The sequence below is a fragment of the Phaenicophaeus curvirostris genome, chromosome 9, assembly GCF_032191515.1.
Source record: "Phaenicophaeus curvirostris isolate KB17595 chromosome 9, BPBGC_Pcur_1.0, whole genome shotgun sequence".
Lineage (NCBI taxonomy): Eukaryota > Metazoa > Chordata > Aves > Cuculiformes > Cuculidae > Phaenicophaeus > Phaenicophaeus curvirostris.
In genome coordinates, this window is record NC_091400.1 from 14,638,901 (window position 1) to 14,658,614 (window position 19,714).

Here is a 19,714-nt window from a genome sequence, read left to right on the forward strand (position 1 = left end):
TTATAGACACAAAGCAGGGTCAGATGCAGCCACATGGGACTGATGGAGGAGCTATATGTCAGCACAGCCACCCCTTGTAGCATGCCTTAGAAAGCAGGCTGCATCAGGTCATGCGACTGTGGGGATTTCACCTTCCTCAGTCCCCTCTGGAAATCTGCATTGAATTACCAAGTTATTTCTTTGCCTTTTTTTTTTTTTTTCCAATTTAGGAACACTGTGGAACACACATCTCAGACTATACTACAGGACAACTTTGTTTTATGTGCAAATGCTTCAGAAAAAAAAAAGGTATTGTTATTTTTTAATTCTTTTTTTCTTTTTTATTTATGTACTTTAAAGAAAGAATTAATTTAAAAATGTGTCTAATGTGATGCTAGAATGATCAGAACAACAATCCATCAGAAGAAATGTTTGAAAACAAAGGCAGATGTTTTCCACCTTTTTTATTGCTGTTTGAGATGTGTCCACTTTATCTGACTCTAAGAGTTGCATGTCAGATTTTTCAAGCAACTAGAGCCACAAAATACATATCGCATAAATTACGAGCTGAAGAAAAATGGTGCTACTGGAGTAAACCTCTGGAAGAGGGTAACAGCTCCCAAGTGGCCATGTGAATTCCTTGCAGGATAGGTTGGGCATATATATTGATTATCAGCGACCTGTTGTCCTGCATCTTCTTACACCTGGGGACTGAACTTACCCAGAGGTCCTTGTATCACCAGTCCTGCAACTATGAAGTAACTTGGGAATTGCACTTGAGCTGTTTGTAAACCGCAGGTTTGCAACTCATGCTATTTCTTTATTAAAATTGCATGTGGCTTAGCATTCAAGCTTAGTAGATCGAATTCAAAGATAGCTCTCTTTTCACTATAAGGCATCCTCAAATTCCCTATGTATGCCAACTGAAGCTAGATAATGGTGGATTCTAGCTATAATATTACTAATACATCAAACCCTGTCATGATTTTGGTTTGGGAGTTGGTGTGTGGGGGCACACAAGTAAAGCAGATACTGATTGAAAAAAACCTGACCGTACCTACTAAGCTGGTTATTATTTTTAACTGTATTAATTGCCCTACATTTGTCAACTGAACACTGTACATATGCTGGATATAAGAATTGATTAATTAAACTCTGATTTGTTTTGGTAAGGACTGTATTAACAATGTCCTTAAAGTCAACCACATCTTCTAAAAAGAACAGGAAAAGACTACGGAGGAGTGATGGTACCCACTAAATTCCCTTTTTCAGCTTTGCCACTTGACATACATGGGAACACAGGCTACTATTGCACATGAGAAGACCTGTTACGCAGGCATTTCTGTCTCCATCTCTTCTGATCGACTGTAGAAAAGAATGTCAAGTGAATTCACCTGTGTTCAGGGAATGGTGGTGTGTGTTTGTTTTAAATAATGCCACATACACTGCAAGCAACATACCTGGTAAAATACATTTGGTTTTATGAATATTTGATCTTTTTAAAGTGATTATATGAAAACCAATTCCCACATCACACCAATGTATCTTATTCACAGTACCTTCATCAATGTCAGGAGGAAGACCTCCAACAAACACCTTTCTAGAATAGCGTTCCACTCTTTCACCATTCTGACAGCGTGTCGGAGAGCTGAGACCCGATGATAAAGATTGATCTCCATGACTGTCATCTAGGAAGCCATCTTCAAAAGGAAAAAGTGAAGACCGACCTGTAACAGATTTTGTAGTATCTATAGTTAACGCTATTTCCTGGAGGATTATATATTTCAATAAAAAAAGCACTATCTTTTCCTTTTACTGTTTTGCTTTAACAGAATTTGCATTAAAGGGCCTGGCTAAGTGGCCCAGTTATCCAAAGGATGTTCATTAGTATTGCTTCTATTTTTCCAAGAACATATTATGACAATAATATGTCAAGGCAATAAACCTACCCTAGCTTTAAAACAAACACATGTAAATGCCTAGCAACAAAAAACAAGTTACCAGATGAAATTGTGTGTCATAGCTACAGAAAGAACCTTTGTAAGATTTACATGTCAAACATTCTTAGAGATTTAAATCTTCCATAATGGATCTTGAAGGAATGATCTTAAAGAACAGATCCCTCACGTCATTGCACCGCAGAGCAGGACAGTCTTCAGAGAGCTTTACAGGGTCCTAACCACAAGGGCTACATCATTTCCTCCTCTAGTGAGCTGAGCCCCTGTCTGAATACAGGGGGCAAACGGCAAAATAAACACAGAAAAGCTTTGTGGATTTTAAACATGTAGGCAAAGCAAGAATCTCAGCTGACAAGAAAAAAAAAAAATCTTTAAAAACTTATTAAATAAACCAGAAAAAATTTGCACTCAAAGAAAAAAAGTTGTTACCTAGGAGTCTGCTAACTCAGAGTCAAAGCAGCCTTTCAGTAATGAATTAATAACAAGCAACATAAACGGCTGCTACTCAGTTTGTCAATGAAAGGTAAAGAATTTGTGATCACCTGATGCAATTAACTTGTTGCCCTTCCTACCAAAAATATACACATATTATCTTAAGACAGATTTCTTAAACAAGAAGTGAAGAAATATTCAAAGTTTGTACATAAGCCACAGTGTAGAACATGCCAATTTAGAATGTAATAATTCCCTGTACCTGAGCTGAAAAATAAACCCTGCAATGTAGAGAGATGTATAAATGGGAACCCCATCTCAACAGAAAAGGCTCATCGTTCCCACATATCATGGAGAATTGCTCCCAGGGATGGAATTATAATTAATTGATTCAAACAGTTTATAGAGGGTTAATTACAAATATAAATAGCAAGGCACATAATTAAATTGAAAAGGTAATTGATCACATGAATCTGACTTCCAGCAAGACCTAAGGAAGAATTAGTACTTATTGGTATTAACAGCCCAGTAAAGTACAGGAAATAAAAACAAGGAGGAGGAGAAAAATCAAGACATGCAAAAAGACACTAGTCAGAAAATTTATAGGTTGCAAATATCAGTAATAGTAAAAGACAGTAGTGGTAAAAAAGACAGATGACAAAAAGAAGCAGCAATCCTGTATATGGTAAACAAGATAACAAACAAACAGAGATGATGTTTGGACTTATACATAACAGGCCTGATTTTCATGAAAATAGACACTGAAGAAGTCTTGATTAGAAAGAATCTATTGAATGCACAACAATGACTGAGATCGCAGATACAAAAATCCTATTGTGCTTTTAGGCACCAATATAAAAAACATGGTAAATGCCATAATCGGAGGATTTAGAGATGCTACTCTTCAAAGTCTAGTATAACTGGCTGTCAGAAGCGGTGGATTTAGAGCATAAACCAAGATAGACTACTGATGAATACTCCACTAATGGTCAAACAGCACATATATAAGCATACACATTTCAGCATAAAAGAACACATGCATGAAAGAAATAATAAATATGAAGGCTAAAATTACATAAAAATATCAAATCAGGAACCCCCTTGAAAACTAGAAAATTTGAAAGTATTCTTAAGAGACTGACATTACAAAGAAGCTAAATAATCTTTTAATTTCCACCCCTCCAACCCACCTTACCATGAAATACAAACCAAAAACCAAACATAAGCCATCAGTAGAAGTTGACATATCAAATTAATATATACTAGAACAAGGCGTTCAACCAAAATACAGATCTACAGAAGAGACTGAAGAAGTGCTGACTGCTGAAGGACATAAGAAAAATGCACAGCAGCTTAAAAAGCAAGACAGAACATCTTGCACCAGATGCTTGATAGTCTGCAAGCATTGGACTCGCCTTAATTAAATGCAAAAGATGACCTAAAACTTTGTGGTTTAGAGTTAAATGTATGAAGTATGCATTTAAAACAATGGAAAGCATATAGACAAGGGCATAGGGAGCAATGGTTCACTGTCTCTTCCAGTAAGGGGAAACTGAGGTGCACAAAATACAATCAGCACATAGCAAAGTTGAAAGCAAGTCAAACTGTAGAACCCCCTTACCACAGGCTTTTTAGGATGCTGGAATGTTTCTGTAGGTTCAGAAAAGGCAATGAGCAAAAGCAGGAGAAAAACCCATTCTGAAGCAATAAATATTGAGACATCACCTCAAAAAACCCCCAGAGGCAAATCTCACAGAGAGTATTATGGGAAAGAGAGTATTATTATGGGAAAGAGAGTATTATTATGGGAAAGAGAGTATTATTATGGGAAAGAGAGTATTATTATGGGAAAGAGAGTATTATTATGGGAAAGAGAGTATTATTATGGGAAAGAGAGTATTATGGGAAAGCATCACTAAATGCCCTATTTTTATACCCTATGCCCCTCCCTGGCATCTCTGAGTTGGTAGTGTAGCAGAACAGATTTGGGGCAAATTCCCCATAGCTGTGCTTACATCTGCACTTGAAAAACTGGTTGTAAAAGTTAAAAACAAGGTCCCTAAAAGACCATGACTCAACAGCTGTAAGTACGATACCTACAAAGAAATGCTCACTTCAAATTAAACAGTGGATCAAGTAGAGAGCCCCAAGGAATTTCTGACAAAACCTCTTGTCACTGAAGATGCTTAGTCACAGTGACAGAATCAAGCACTAATTAAAATATCCAACTATAATAAACATGAAATAAGTCCCTGCACAGATTCGCTGCTGGGTACTCTACGTACTACCACAATGCAAATGGTAAAAACAATAATAGAGAGGGATATATGAGAACATTTGATAAACAACACCTTGTTTTATTAACAGACTACTGCAAAATTTCATGTTTCTTAAGGTTAAGAAAGCTCAAAGCAATATTAGAAAATTCAAAGTAATGAAAAAGCAAGAATACCACAGGCTTTAATATTGTATGAATAAAGCACATCACAAACCCCCTAACATTAATGACAAGACACACATGCACACACACATATAAGTCTACTTGTTACTACAGAAAAGCCTGAATTTCACATGGGAAACAATTATTACGTAGGGAAACATGTTTTTTTGGTAAAGTAAAAAGAAAAAAAAAAATTCTTTAAGTCCAGCACATTCAGAACTTGTTTGCCCTGTTTTATCCTCACTACAATTTGTACCAAACAGCCTGCGCCATATTCATCACACCTACTGCCACATTACTATATTTCCCTTCCTCAAGTAAACATGAGTTGCAAGAAGTTAATAGTGTCCAATTGATTCCCACCTCCCTCACTTCGGTGGAGGTGCCACTTGACCAACACGAAAACACTTGCCACAATCTTAAAATGAGATTAAACAGTCTTCACACATACAGAGAATATCTGATATTACATATTTTCCATACTTTTCAGTTTGCTTTAGTACCATGAGAGCACTGAAAAAGTACAAGTATTAGGATGCTTTCAAGATCCGTGCTCTGTTCAACAGCCTGTTCTCTGGAAGTGGGGAAGAATATGAAGAAGGTAAGTTTGCGAGGAAACTTAAATATTTTCTTTTTATTTTAGCTATCAAATAGAAACTAAAACCACTTGGCTTTGAAAAAAAATCAGCTTAAATTCTGTATTATAAACTGTGTTAGTTACAGCCAGTACAGCCTAGTACCTCAATACAAACATATGGGCAAACTACAAGTTACTTATACACTATCAGCTCTGCCTGTTTGGTTAGGTTTGTCTCCAAGCTTCTTCACAAACTCGATGCAAGTTCTACATGTTGAAAAAGAAGCAATGTCACATGCATAGCTGTCACAGAACATACATGAAAAAGAAGATAAAAATGAAGCTTAATGCCAAAATACCCCAAGCAGATAGCACTGCCCAACTCTAAGTGTTAAAATAAGCAATCTTCACTATTGTTTTCTCAATAAAAAACAGTCTATGTAAGCTACAGCACAGTACATAAATGTAAGCTATATTAGTAACTTTCCTGTTAGTCAGCAAGCTTAACTATCATCCATGCTCACTAATCTTTCAGAATAAACTTATATGCATCAGTGTACATTTGTAATATGGTTTTGGTCTGCTTTTATTTAAGGGTTGCCTATGATGAAATAAAGCTAAAATGTGCTCATAATCCTCAAGTATAATATATTCAATGAAAGGCATTTCAGCTAAGAAAAAAGTATTTTTTAAATGCCTAATGCACAACAATATTGGTTGGACTCAATGATCCTGTGGGTCTTTTCCAACCTAGTGATTCTGTGATTGCACATCTACAAAAAAAGCCACCTGAAAAGTCATTTTTTTGAACACTACACATTTGAAGTTATAAATGTGTTATGAAAGAGTCTTCACATTCAGTCATCCTCCAGCTCACCAGTAATAGCAACACACTTGAAGTTATCAGCTCAAAATTACTTTAAGCTGCTATTAAACGGGAGATGTTTTGCAAATGAAGAACATGAGACTGATTTATATGAAGCAATTGATCAACCAAACAATATTGAAGTTGGTAACATCATCTTATCATAAGAGAACTAAAATATTTATTTCTCCCACTATTCAGCAAACAAAACATGTAGTAAATACTTTTACCTCTTCTCCGCCCATAGCTCCTGGCTGCATGTAAACACAGAAGAAAATTGTCGGTACAGGAGTCATTAGATTTAGCTCCAAAAGCAAAGAAAATTTAGCTTCTACCTCTCCTCTTTTTCCCCTCCCACCATAAAGAAGGAAAAGACATTCAAAAAGTGCAAGATGAAATTCAAACAACCCAAGACAAGAGAAAAAGTTTGAAGATGAAACAGCCAGGGAGGAAAAAAGGAAAAAAAAAGGAGCATACCTACTGTGCAAATTTCCAACATAGCAAAGGTATTTAAAAAATCAGACATATCAGACTTACAGTACTATAAAATAATATTTTTGGATGATGGTTTTAAGAAGCAATAAACATAATCAACAGTAATCCTAATTAAAAGAATTAATTTTACATTTTATTAATTAGTTATGGAAAACATTTTCCAATTATGCTTCAATTTAAATAATTAACCATCTGTAAATACTAAAATTCTACCAAAGCAATATGAATTCAATAGCCTGTATGTTCATATGAATAAAACCAGTCTGACAAAATGTCTTTGTAACCCCCAGAATTAATACAGCATTTCAACAAGACATGCATCAATGGCAAAATCCACAATGTCATACAAGTGCAGAAGCATATTTCGTGATATTATGGGAAATGCCAAAAGTAGCATTTTAGACTACCAGAAAATAATTTGGAAAACACTGCCTTCACAAGGACTTTACACTGTCCACACAGGGATTTGAATCTGTCACAAAAGATATCTGTACAATGCTCCTAACTGGAAGAATTCTATAAAATTAAGAAGCTGAAAACACACTTATAATGTTACTAAATTTTGTTAGACCATGAAAATAATCTTTACTTTACCCTTAATTTTTTTTTTAGATGAACTAAAATGCCTAAGTCATGAGATCTTATATGCCAAATATGATTGTGACTTACAAATTGCTGGCATCTGATCTGTGTCACATTTGTTTTCTCATTTTTTTATTGCTTTATTATAGTACAGCATTGGACCTGCACATTGTATATGGATGAAACAGTTTAAATTGGTAAATCCATGAAACATTAACTTAAAAGAACTAGATCTACACTCTTTCCATATTATAACTAGAAGTGAAAGCTTTCTCTAATCACACTATCAGTCCATGCTACTCAGTCTGAATGATCAAGGATATCTAATATACTGTTAAAACATGGAAAAAAATTGTCACTGAGTAAGCCCTAGGTAAGGTATGTTCTATTTAAAAAGTGGATTTTTATGCAGTTGGAGGTATATGAAAGACAGTAGCTGAAGCAGAAGTAGTTTGAATAACTTAACTAGTAGCTATCAGAATAAAATAAAAATATATGCACATAAATATAGTTTAGATTACAATCAGCATTTTTACTAACTAAAATAGGTGCTAAGGTTGACAAGAACTGTTTGCATACAAAGACAATGCCAATGCTTGAACCGGCATGAATTAACTGCATATAAAACACTATTTCTTGAAGGACAATTTCTGGATTTTATCTAGATAAGAAGGGAGGTGATAACTCAGCATGACATGATAAAACTCAGTGTGTTGTGCAAATCAAAGCATGGAGAAAAATAAGAAATACATTGGGAAAATAACAAATTAAACATGGTTCACTATATTAACATCTAGATTCCTTGCCATAGTATGTTTGCACTGGGATTTATGTGCACAGACATCTATTTGCTTCCAAAGAAAGTTTTCTATACATGAATCTGTTATTTGCAGAACACTTGCCCCATTTTTTTCAGGAATAGCATTTTTACTTCAGCATGTTTCAGCATTTGAGATTTGAGGGGATATTTTTCATGATGAGCTATGCAACAGAACAGCTTGTTTAAAAAAATAATACTCTTTCTTTCCCTTTTTCTATGGCTAGAAAATCTGTTCACAAAGAACAACTTCTATCCTCCAGTCTTCTTAAAGGGATCTTTGAAAGAAAACATGTAATCCAAATGATTTGGGACTGGGATAAATCTAAGAGTGTTTCAAAAGGTGGTTCTAAATTTCCACCAAGATTTGGGCTGGATGTGCAAATGGGTGCTTAGATAATTTGGCCTGAGCAGTCTCTTCTGGTTCGCTGTTATCTAATGCTAGCAATGCAAGCATTACAACCATCTCCCCAGTAACATATGCTGACATACATATACAACCAAATCCCATCACTGGAAAAACAGAATCTACATGCAAGCTGATGCAGTTAAGGCCAACACACTGAACTTCAAACACTTGATCGAACACATGTAAACTGCATGATACTCAAAACTATTGTTTAAACTGCTTAGACTGTCCTTCCTTAGTCATATTGAGCAGCCAAACATCTCTTTGTTTAGTTTAAAAAAATAGACTAATGATAAAACCTCACATTTCTAACAGGCTGATAGGAACTTCCTTCATATTGCTTCTAATCTACCAAACCCAATTCTGGACTTCCATCTCATCTCTTCTAGCATCATAAATAATGCTTGGGGAATAGCCTTGCTAACCTTGTTCTTAAAATTCCACAGAAACAGATGGCACTCACACACAATCAGGAGGATCACATAGGTGAAAGGAAAGCACATTGTTAAGGTTATGAGGCAGGAAGAGTGGTGGGGAAAAAAATTTCAGACAAACAAGAAGGTAGTAAGAACCCAAACAGTTGGATTGAAAGGAAGAAAATTTTTTAAAAGTATTTCCTCTGCTACAAAAAGACTTTAGCAATCACTGATAAGAGGGCGTTCAGTAACAGCCAAACCATATCTCAGAACATGTGGACACTAATATAAAAAAACTGAAGAGAAGAAAGAAGAAAATGCTTGTTTTATTGTTGCCCCAACTTCCCTCCCTCCTCTTTTTTTAATTAAACAGGTATAGAAGGGACTTGGGAGCGATCAGCTAGCCCAGTGAACAGCCCCCAAGGCAGCACCAGTAACTAACTGTCTGTACAGCTGGTTCTGAAAAACTTAACAAGGTTATATATAAAGTGACAGTTCACACACTCTGAGACTCTTACAATCCTGCTGCCTTTGCTATGTCACACTTCACAACATTCATTTTCTTCTCTCCAGTTAAATAAACTCTACTCTCTTTACAATTAACCCAGGTCTAGTTTTCCAAACCTTAATAGCTCTCAGTGTCTTTTTCCCCTCATACTACACCTTATATGTTAATAAGCTAGTAACATCTTAGTAACCTGACTCAGCAAATTCCTATAGGCAGGTACCAAACTATTAGGAGAGACTGACATCTTTCAAAATTTAGGTGCACATTTTCCCCAGAATATTATCACTACAAAAAGCAAATTTTTATTAGCCATTAAACTGCCAACCCAAAATTTTGGAAGACAAAAATAGTTCAGTAAAATGTCTATTCGGAGTGCTTCATTTCAAGGTGTACAAACAGCATTAGCAAAAAAATTTAAATATAAAATGCTATTTCAGCAACCTGGTTATACCTAAATATACTATGTGTTTGAAAACAGTACATCAAAATATAGGAAGAGCCCAGCACAACAGCTCTTTAAGAGGTAAGGCAGTTTTAAAACCCAAAGAAGCATGAAAATTAAAAATGCAAGTGTTTTGCTGCAATTAAATTTTCTGTCACGGCATGACAACTCCCTCACATAATTATCTATATTAATGAAACAAAAACTAAATCTCTACATAAACATGTAAAAAGGTGCTCCAAACCCTTGCTTTAACCTATTTTTAAAATTGTTCTATTCAGAACAAACAGAACTAAATAACACTCATGAAAAGAAAAGATAGTCAGATGGAGAACAAACAGTACCAGACCTCACAGATGACGCATTTTCATATGAGACAAGAATGAACATTGGAAGCAGATGGAACAGTTAAAGTTCAACAGCACTGCAAAGTCGCTGTACAGAGGAGCTTTAGGAAAAACAAAATTCCAGCATTTCACAAAGGGTTTGGTTTTTTTTCATTTGTTTGTTTGACTGCCTTTAGTCTAAATTCATTTTACAGAAGGTCATCGAGGATTCCAGCAGTACAGGTCAGTGTTTTCTTAGAAAGTTCACACATTTATTCTCTGTCTCCCTTTTTCATCTGCTATACTTCTCTCTCCCAGAAGTTTATTGTTGGCTTTTTGGAGTTCAGAAGCAGCATTAAAGATAGCTCACTAGCTAGCACATAGGTGACTGCGCATTCACACTGATCATTCAGCCCTGTTTATATAGCTAACTGAAAAATAGCACATATTGACTCAAGAGAACATCCAGTGTCCCCCAAACAGAAGCAACAGCTGCAGAAACGTATGACTGCACATGGGAGTGAATAGTAGCAAAAGTAGGAGACAGGACACCGTTGAGTTAATTTTGGCAAGGCAAATGAATTTATTTTGGGGGTTTGCTTAGTACTGCAAAATTAACTTTTAATAAGTATGGCAAACATCTAGAAAGGATCATCAGTTAATGGTTTTTATTTAAGCTAATATATTAATTTACATGAATAAAATTGATAATTCAATTTCCCCCACATTTCCCCAGAAACTGCAGTATCAATTGTATTTAATAAGGTGCTATATATGAAAGCTTATAAAAATTGTAATGCTGTTCTGTATGAATGATATTACTAAAAGTTTAGTAGATGTCATTACTTGGTTAAAAACACAGTTTCAACTAAAGAAATTTCAGTTAGAGCTAGTACAGACAAAAGCTATAGCTTTTGGTCTTTGCACAAAGTGAGTTTAGTTTCAAATTTAGTTTAGTTTCAAATTAGTTTCAAATCTAAATATTGCCATCTTCCTTTTGTTTAAATGCTCTTGAGGATGGATAATGCTCAGATCTCTGAATATTTTAATAGAATATTTCAATAGAAGCCTAATTCTGATAGAGAACTTTGAGCACTTCTGCAATACAACCATGCTTATACACACGTGCAACCGTAGTTTGTGTATGTACTAACGCCAGTAATAACAAGAAAAGGCTAATAATAATTATGGATTTAGAAGTATTCTCTTCCATCTCACTAATTCTATTATTTCAGGAATCAATGCTTTGAGATGATGGCGACTTATAGCTTTGCACAATGATGAACAAAATGGTTCTATTATGTTCTGCACCAGGCCCTGCCAACTATGCATGTAACACCTCCCCACAGACTGAACAATCCCCTTCAACATTTACGGACAGTTGCTCAAGACAGTCAGTCAGGAGAATGCTTTGTTTCAAAAGGCTGCAATCAATAAATAAGAAAACGAGCTGAAATACAGTGGAAAGTGTTGTCATAAAGGATGAGAAGGAGCTAAATAGACAAATACCCCCAAGAAACCTTCCCCTCTCCCTGCAACACGTGAAGTCTTGCGTTGCTGTTGGCATGAGCCTACGTTGACTTTCAGCTTCAAAAGACTCCTGTTAGTGAGAAATTTAGCTTTGAGTAATAAATCTCAAGGCTTATTACTGTGTCTTCACAGGGAAAGGGAAAAATGCTTAGGCAGCAGCAACTATAAATAGAACGTGAAGGCTGTATTCACAGGTTGAGAAGACAGTGTTTAGTTTCAGAGGAATTATATATAGATATTACAAGTCTTATGATTTAAAGAAGTTGGGCAAATTCTCCAAATTGTTCAAAAGATTACTGGGATACAACCTCTTTGAGGAATCTTTATTTTATAAATTTTATTATTTTAAACCCAAGCCACAACCACTCCAGCACAGGAAAGAATGTTTCTTCTTGGACTAACTTTCTTTAGTATATTTTCCCATGGCAAAGGTAATGAATCACATAGGAGTATACTTAGTTCTAAATTTCTCAGGTTTAGCTGCATACAAAAGAGAACTTAAGTAATAGAAAGCAATTTTTAAGCTTATGTAAATGAATGCTTGCTTTTAGCCTCAAATCTTCAAACATGTAAAAGCAAAACCCAACAGGTTTCACAGTGTTAATAACTAGCTTCTTGGACTTACTGATGCCCAAAAATGATGTGCCCTTGCCTAGTAAAGAACGGGAGTGAGAAGAGACGCAGGAGAGGAAAAACGCATGGGAATTTATCCAGACTTGATTTGTGCTGAATTTCATTCAAAAGAACAATCACTGTTATTTTGCATAAATCGCATATTTATGATTACAGGTTTATTTAAAGAGTTAATATTTCAATAAACCCATATTTTAAACATTGGAATGAATATATTTTGTTTAGGTGCTCAGTTAGTTATACTAACCTTTTAGCCATTCACCAGGACTATAGCTGCAAAGGATCATTATCTTTTAAAAACAATTAGATTATATAGCTGCTGCAAAATTTTCAAACAAATTAGGCAGGAAGGAAGAAATATTTTCTTAAATATTATTTTCATTAAAAAGGCATTTTTTTTATTTTATCTAGCAGTTGCAGAAATAGAATATATTCATCCACTTAGGATAAAAGTGAGTTGCTCCAATAGTTTGGGTTAGAAGATCATCCTGTTCCAATTCCCCTGCCAAGGGCAGGGACACATCCCAATAAATAAGGCTGCCCAAGGTCCCATCCAAACAGGCCTTGAACACCTTCAGGGATGGGGCAGCCACAACTTCCCTGGGCAACCTGTGCCGATGTCTCACCATTCTCATGGTGAAGAAATTCCTCCTTAATGTCAAACACCAGCAGACAGCACTGCGTTGAACTACTTACACAATGCACACCCACATGAACATCTTCCTCTTATTAAAATCATTAATTAAATTGAGCATTTCTCCCAGTCAATTACATGACAATTTCACATGCCCATAAGAAAATGGGGCGTGTATGCTACGACAACAGAAACTGCAAGATATCACCTCGTCATTACCAATGTAAAACTGAGAAAAAGAGCACAAGCAGTCTTGTAGGTTCCAAAAGCCAGCATATAAAGGGAAATGTTAAAACCCTCACATCTTGTCTAGTACAGATTTTCAGTTCTTCACATTTATGTTTTTTAAATTCTGTTTGTAACTCGCAAAACCCCTGCACTTTTCAACTGTACACAATATAATTTACATAGACAGCACAAAGGCAAAAAATTTTAGAGAAGTTAGTAAATTAATGCTAGTATCTCCAATATAACATTTTAAGTCAAAACAGACATTTCAAAACAATTAGTTTTCCTTAGGATTTGATGGACAAAAACTACGCTTTGATTTGGATGGTTCAGTTCTACATCACGCTGGTGGTGCCTCATACCCCATTCCACCCCCACTCAGTGACATGAAGCTTTCTCCAGAGCTTCCAGGTGCATTTTGGCAGGTTTTTAGAACGCACATATTCATGACTGGATTTTTTTTTTCTCGCAACATGAACAAAAAGCAGTAATAGTTCAGTGAAGTTCAGCCTCATACTTTTTCCTCACCATTTAGATGTCAAAACTTCAATCCTGTCTACATAAAGTTTTAGGGAAATAAAGTAAACTCTATCAGTCAGTGTAATCGTATGCAAAACCTGCAATAAATCATCCCAAAAAGAAGAAATATAACTGAAGAGACATTGGAAATTAAAGGTACAGATTATACACACCTAGAAAAGGAGGAACAATAGAAACTGTTTTGCAATATTAGATATAGCAGGCATTATGAAGCTCTGGGTGGAACATAAATCTATTTTAAAGCTAACAGAAAGAATCACCAATTCTACCAATAAAATCAGAGATAATTGATTTATGAAAAACATTTTAAGATAGTGCACAAACTTCTATGCAAATATTATTAGACATATTTATATTTCACTGTACAGCTCTATACACAGTAAATGTAAGAAATAACATTCAGCATGACAATATTAGTCACAAGGTATTAACTACTTACTATTTAGAGCCATAATGTTGTCTGTTCCTGGATGGTGGAAGTTTATTCCCATACGCCCTGCAATGTAAATAAAAGCTATTTTTACTGCTTTTATTTCAAAACTGAATTAAATTCATTAACATAAAAAAATGCTAAAGGGGATGAACAGTCAAGGTAGCTGTGAATCTTCCATCTACTTCCTCTACTGAGGATAACTTCCCAAGAATACACATTTACAACCTTTAATGACGTAGTGCTTTTAGTGTTACATACTTAAAATACTGAAAATCACAGAATAAACAATGAAATAATTGGTTTTAATGCAGCCCTTTGCTTTGTACTAGTAAAGTATTACATTTACCCTTTGAAAATAAGGCCTCAAAGGTCAACCTTGCTGCAGTTATGCCATTTACAGTAGCTTCAAATGAGCACAGCATTACAAAAACTCCACTTAATCAGTACAAATAAGTCATTGTTTTCCATACTACCTGTGACATCATAAGCTCTTGAATTAACAGGTTGTTGGAGACAGAATGCTTATCCTGCTTTTTTTTGTGTTCTTGCCCAAGAATCTGCTGTGGTTTACTATTTGACATAATAGGTTGGAGGGAGCATTGTTCTCATGGAGTACATTCATATGCACTTTGAAAAGTATTTATTCTTGACCCATAGTATAAGACCATCATACACAGAGGGTACATCATAAAATACAAATGAAATCTGTTACGGTATTTTTCCAGGAAGCTAGAGAGGTGCAAATTGGTACCCTTTTTCTCAGGTGAGATTTAACAATTGAAATGTTGGCTTTACACGATTTCCAATGACTTCACGAACTGAAAGGGTGGGTGGAGCAAGAAAACTCAGTTATTTTGTTTCAAAGGAGACAGTCCACTGAAATCTACTTTTACCCTCAAAGCACAAAATAAGCCAAACACCACTACTGTCCAGATCACTTTTAGATACTATTTAACTGAGCTGAAGCATTAAACTTTTACCCTGAAGAAACTTTGTAACAGGGCATTCTTTATTAAACCGTGGAAACAATCTGAACACTATGATTGGATGTCAGTCCCTGTGTGGAAAAGGCTCTAAGTGATCCTTAAAGCCACATAAAATGTTATTTCAATTAAGTAACGTAAGGAACTTGAGCGTTGTAATCTATTTCCTATGCTCTCTGTATCCCTAGGTGCTAGATGGATGGTTAAGGCCAGGAGATAAAGGAAGCAGGCAATCTACATTTCTTCCCTACATTGGGCTCCAGTGTGGGAGCTCAAGACCTAGTCACTACTCTGAAGAACCAGTATAAGCATTAAGTTCCTGTACTTTAGCAAAACCAAGTTTTAACAAATAAGCTTTGACGAAGCAGAAACAAAGCCATTCTCCTCCATTATTTTTTGTTCCTACCAATAAGTTAGAGCCTTCTATTCCCAGTCACAGACTGCTGTGCTGTAATTAATATTCTTTCTGAACAGATGCAACATGAAGTTTCAATACACCTCTGAAACTGTCACAAGCAGGTCAAGAAAAACAAATATATGTTTTCTTCATATTATAGTTTTCCCATTCTTTTTTTTTAAAAAAAAAAAAGTGCTACCACAATAAAATTATAATGCAAACAGCACGTCCAGGAAGAAGCAGGGGCAGGAGGAAGGTAAATAAAATTCCCATTTTTACTCTCCAACTCTTTCAGCAAAGCTTTTTAGAAAGATCTTCATTAACTACTTCAGATTTCCTAATTACAGACATTTCTCCTATACATATTTTCACATAAATCTGGCACTGCAGAAACATTAAGTTACTATTATTTCAGTTAGTATAAGCTTGTGTGAAAATTCTCAGAAATCTGGAGCAGATAGGCATTAATTCCCTTTTCCTTAATGGCATATTAATGAGTGTGAGGTCACAAGTGTTACTTGCAAAGAGAAAAGATGTATTTAATAGTCTATACTTGTAAACTAATACTTTTAATAGAAAAAAGGGAACTACTGTAAAAAAGAAAGAGTAAAATCTGAATGCGCAGTGCTTGGATGGGGCCTTCTCTTTTCCACTGCTGAAGCTGAAATTACGCTGTTTGACCAGCTTCAGAAATAGACTGTATCTGTGACATCTGGGGTTTTTCTTTCCCTCCCTTCAAGCTGTCACTGGACCAGGTGCTGCTTGCATGACATTTTGTCACCTGCCCTTGGCGTGCTATTTTTAAACAGTTCTTGTCAGCTATCTTTTGAGAGGAGCAGCATATAGAGAGCAGCACAAACAGAAGGACATGTTCTCACACTGAGCTACGCAACAACGTGGGGTAACACTGGGCATCTCCAGAGGACCCCTAGTGCAACTCTGTAAAAACAGATTAATGGAATACTTTCAAAACACACCTGTATTAAAAGCATTTAAAGCAGACTGGTAATGCACCAATCAAAACAATTAGTTACCAATAATTCTACAGCCTTTCATATTCGCTACTATATTTTATTATCTTGTTATTTGAAGCAAACTATTCAACAGGGGGGGAGGGGGGAAGAGGTCATGTGCAGATTGCAAAACTGCATAATTACCTAAGGAACAAGAAGAGAGCATAAAATATATATATATTTAAAGATGCAATATTAAACTGTGACACATAAATAAGAAAAATGCACCTTCAAGGACATATTTTGTGTTAAACAGAGAAGTGACTATCAGAAAACAATCAATTTTAAGAAAAGCACATGTATGCTACCTGGTCCTTTATGAAGTCTATATAAGGGCACATGTCTAATTACAGTTTCAAAACAGAACCTGTTATAAGTTTTCTGCTTTTTGAGATTATTAAGCGCAATATGCAGAAACGCAGAGAAGTTCAAGCACAGAAGTTATGGACTGCAGCAGTTCGCTGAAGCCATAAATAGGAATCTTTCCAGTAAAAACATCTGCAGTATTTGTATTCAGTGTACATCTGCCATTTTCAGTTTGTCTGTCTTGGTTTCATAACTATCTACTGTGTATATTTTTAATTACATGCTTTTATAACACACACTTTATGTTACTGCAGTTAGGCTGCAAAAATAATCACTGTTTCATATAACTCTTCTCCATTCCAAATTTAAAAAAAAAATAAATAATCCAGTTGTATACTTACAGCTCTCTAAATATTTCAGAGTATACTTGAGGGTTTAATGATTCTTGTACAGATCAAGCCGTTCTTTTGCATATCTTATGTCATTAGATTCCTTAAATTCACTCCTAACAGCATTTGGAGAGGCTTTTCTGGCTGGACTGCCTAAAGTACTCTGTTCAATACCATGCATGTCATGGCAGAGAGCCCAATGCCTTCTTAGCGCACATCTCAAATATGTGAACTCAGATTCTGTATTACATTGGAAACAAGAAGATTCAATTGTAATTTAACTTCACTTCATTCTTAGAAAAGAGTCAAGATTTTGAAACAATTCTGAAATCTTTCCAATAACTTAAGGAAGTGCATCCTTCCGACACATGAGCCTTTATTAAATCTTTCACAAACAGACAATCTGACTTCTTAAATTTATCTAGATAATTTCAAGTTACATGAACAGTTTTGAAAAAAAACCCCAAAACACTGTTTCAGAAATAAAACTGGGTATCAAGCACAGTTTTACCACACTATAGTTTTTTTGACAGTCTAGTGCCAGGCTTGCCCATAGTGGTGGTCTTAATTTCAACTTTAAAATCCACTATTTCTAACAGGTATTCAAGCTTATGAGGACAATCTGTTTACAACAAAGAGTAAAACCAATCTTCTATTTCATATTTCTATATCATCATTATTTTCCCACCTCTGAAACAAACATCAGTGATTAAACAGTTCCAGAGCTGCAACTACTGGTTTTGCTTTGAAAGATTTCTGAATTTATTTTCTCTTTTAATTCATTTTCTCTTCTTAAGTGCTCTATAATTTTCCTAAGTTGTGAAATCCTAATCAGCACCTGGACATCAACACTCACTCAATGAAGGATGTTTAAGATTAGTTACCTGTCCTCATCAATGCCATGTTACAATCAACACTGCAAGAACAGCGATGATTGGTTATATACTGAGTAAAACCTCTTGCACTGTTACACCTCATGGCTTTCACCAAGATCAAGCACCTATACCAATTCAGCAACTAGTATTCAGCATAAGCCAGCCTGATTTTAACCTGTCCTGTACTTAATGGGAATGAGAGCTTCCTCTCACATAGTTCATTGTTGGTACTAATTACAAATTAGGATGAGGACTTCAGTGGCAAGGTCAAATGATACAGGCAACAGGACTAAGTCTGCTATACTTCCTTAGCAATAAATTACTCCTTTAACATTCTTATCTCTTCCATCAAATGATTTCAAAGTTTGTGCCAACAAAACACATTACAAAACAACAATAGTTATTTGGATGGACAGGTAGCAAGTGGCATAGAGCAAAGTTTAGATACAGAAAAGTGCAAAAATCAAAGCAAGACCAGAGTTCCCTCAAATGTCTGTAATAAGATTATTTTCACCCAAGTGAAAAGTGTATTTGAGGGTCTCGATTACAGCACAATCTAACATCCACACCCACACACTCATGCCCCAGGACAGCTATGAGTCTTTGTGCCATGACCCACAAATGGCCAAAAAGCATGAAGCATCTGTGTGTCTATTTAAGTATTTTAATCATCTTTACCTGAGTAGACCCCAGGCCATTCTCTCCTCTTGCCCCAAACCCAGACACCTGAAACTGATGCGTCCTCACTCAATATATGTGCCCAAAACAATTTTAAAAGCAAGAACTGTGTAAGCAGGTGCATAAAAACAATAAAAATAAAAGGTAACTCCATGAAGAAGCTTGTTGGGTTCTTTCTTTCTTTTCTCCACCCCCCTAGCCCTTTTTTTAAGTCTCTCTGACATTTGTTCACACCCATAATTTAAACACCTACTTTCAATTTATGCATCTTTTACACATTAACATATTCAGCAGAACAAAAATACCATTGTTTGCCAGAAAGGAAATAAGAAGAATTATTACTGTGTTTACACATACACATTTTTACTGTGCAAATACTTATTGCGGCAATGTGAAAAGAAATGTATAATTATCAGATATGAATCAGTAATAGAGCTTGCAGAAGCTAAGTTTTTCCTATCACTGACTAAACAAATATATGCCATCAGTAGAGAAAGCAACCTTTAAAATATAACAGCATATACATATCAACAAAATGCACTCTTCATTAGTAAATTGCATTGCTCCAGAAAAATACAAAGGTCTTGCATATATTTAAGTAGTGAAGCATTTTTAGCTTGAAACTAGTTACACTTTCAAAATACTAGTATTTTAAAAGCAAGACCTGATGAACGTAAGAAATATGGCTTTTCTTATAAGGGGTAGACAAGTAAATGCATACATATGCCCTTTCTAAATGCAGTTCTAGAACTGTACTCAAACAAGCAATACTAGTGTTCTTATTAGCAAGTTGTGGGGGAGGAAGGGAGTAAAATAAACTAATAGGAAA

The 19,714-nt window shown here is 35.4% G+C and overlaps 1 protein-coding gene and 1 long non-coding RNA gene across 7 annotated transcripts in view; one reads left to right on the forward strand and one right to left on the reverse strand.

Annotated features, from left to right (window-relative positions):
• The window catches only part of CPEB3 (cytoplasmic polyadenylation element binding protein 3), a 77,807-nt gene that overhangs the window by 26,569 nt on the left and 31,524 nt on the right, over positions 1-19,714 (reverse strand). For 4 of the 6 annotated variants that reach the window (XM_069863858.1, XM_069863856.1, XM_069863860.1 and 1 more), the window contains exons 4-6: positions 14,251-14,307; positions 6,482-6,505; positions 1,539-1,706 (exon numbers count right to left, since the gene is read on the reverse strand). In XM_069863858.1, the coding sequence (XP_069719959.1) occupies positions 1,539-1,706; positions 6,482-6,505; positions 14,251-14,307 (249 nt within the window). The remainder of the gene's footprint in view (positions 1-1,538; positions 1,707-6,481; positions 6,506-14,250; positions 14,308-19,714) is intronic. The other 2 variants (XM_069863861.1, XM_069863859.1) reach the window with 1 other exon arrangement.
• LOC138724107 (uncharacterized) lies at positions 97-1,788 on the forward strand. The gene is made up of 2 exons (XR_011337978.1): positions 97-288; positions 1,536-1,788. It is a non-coding gene; the product is annotated as an uncharacterized lncRNA (long non-coding RNA).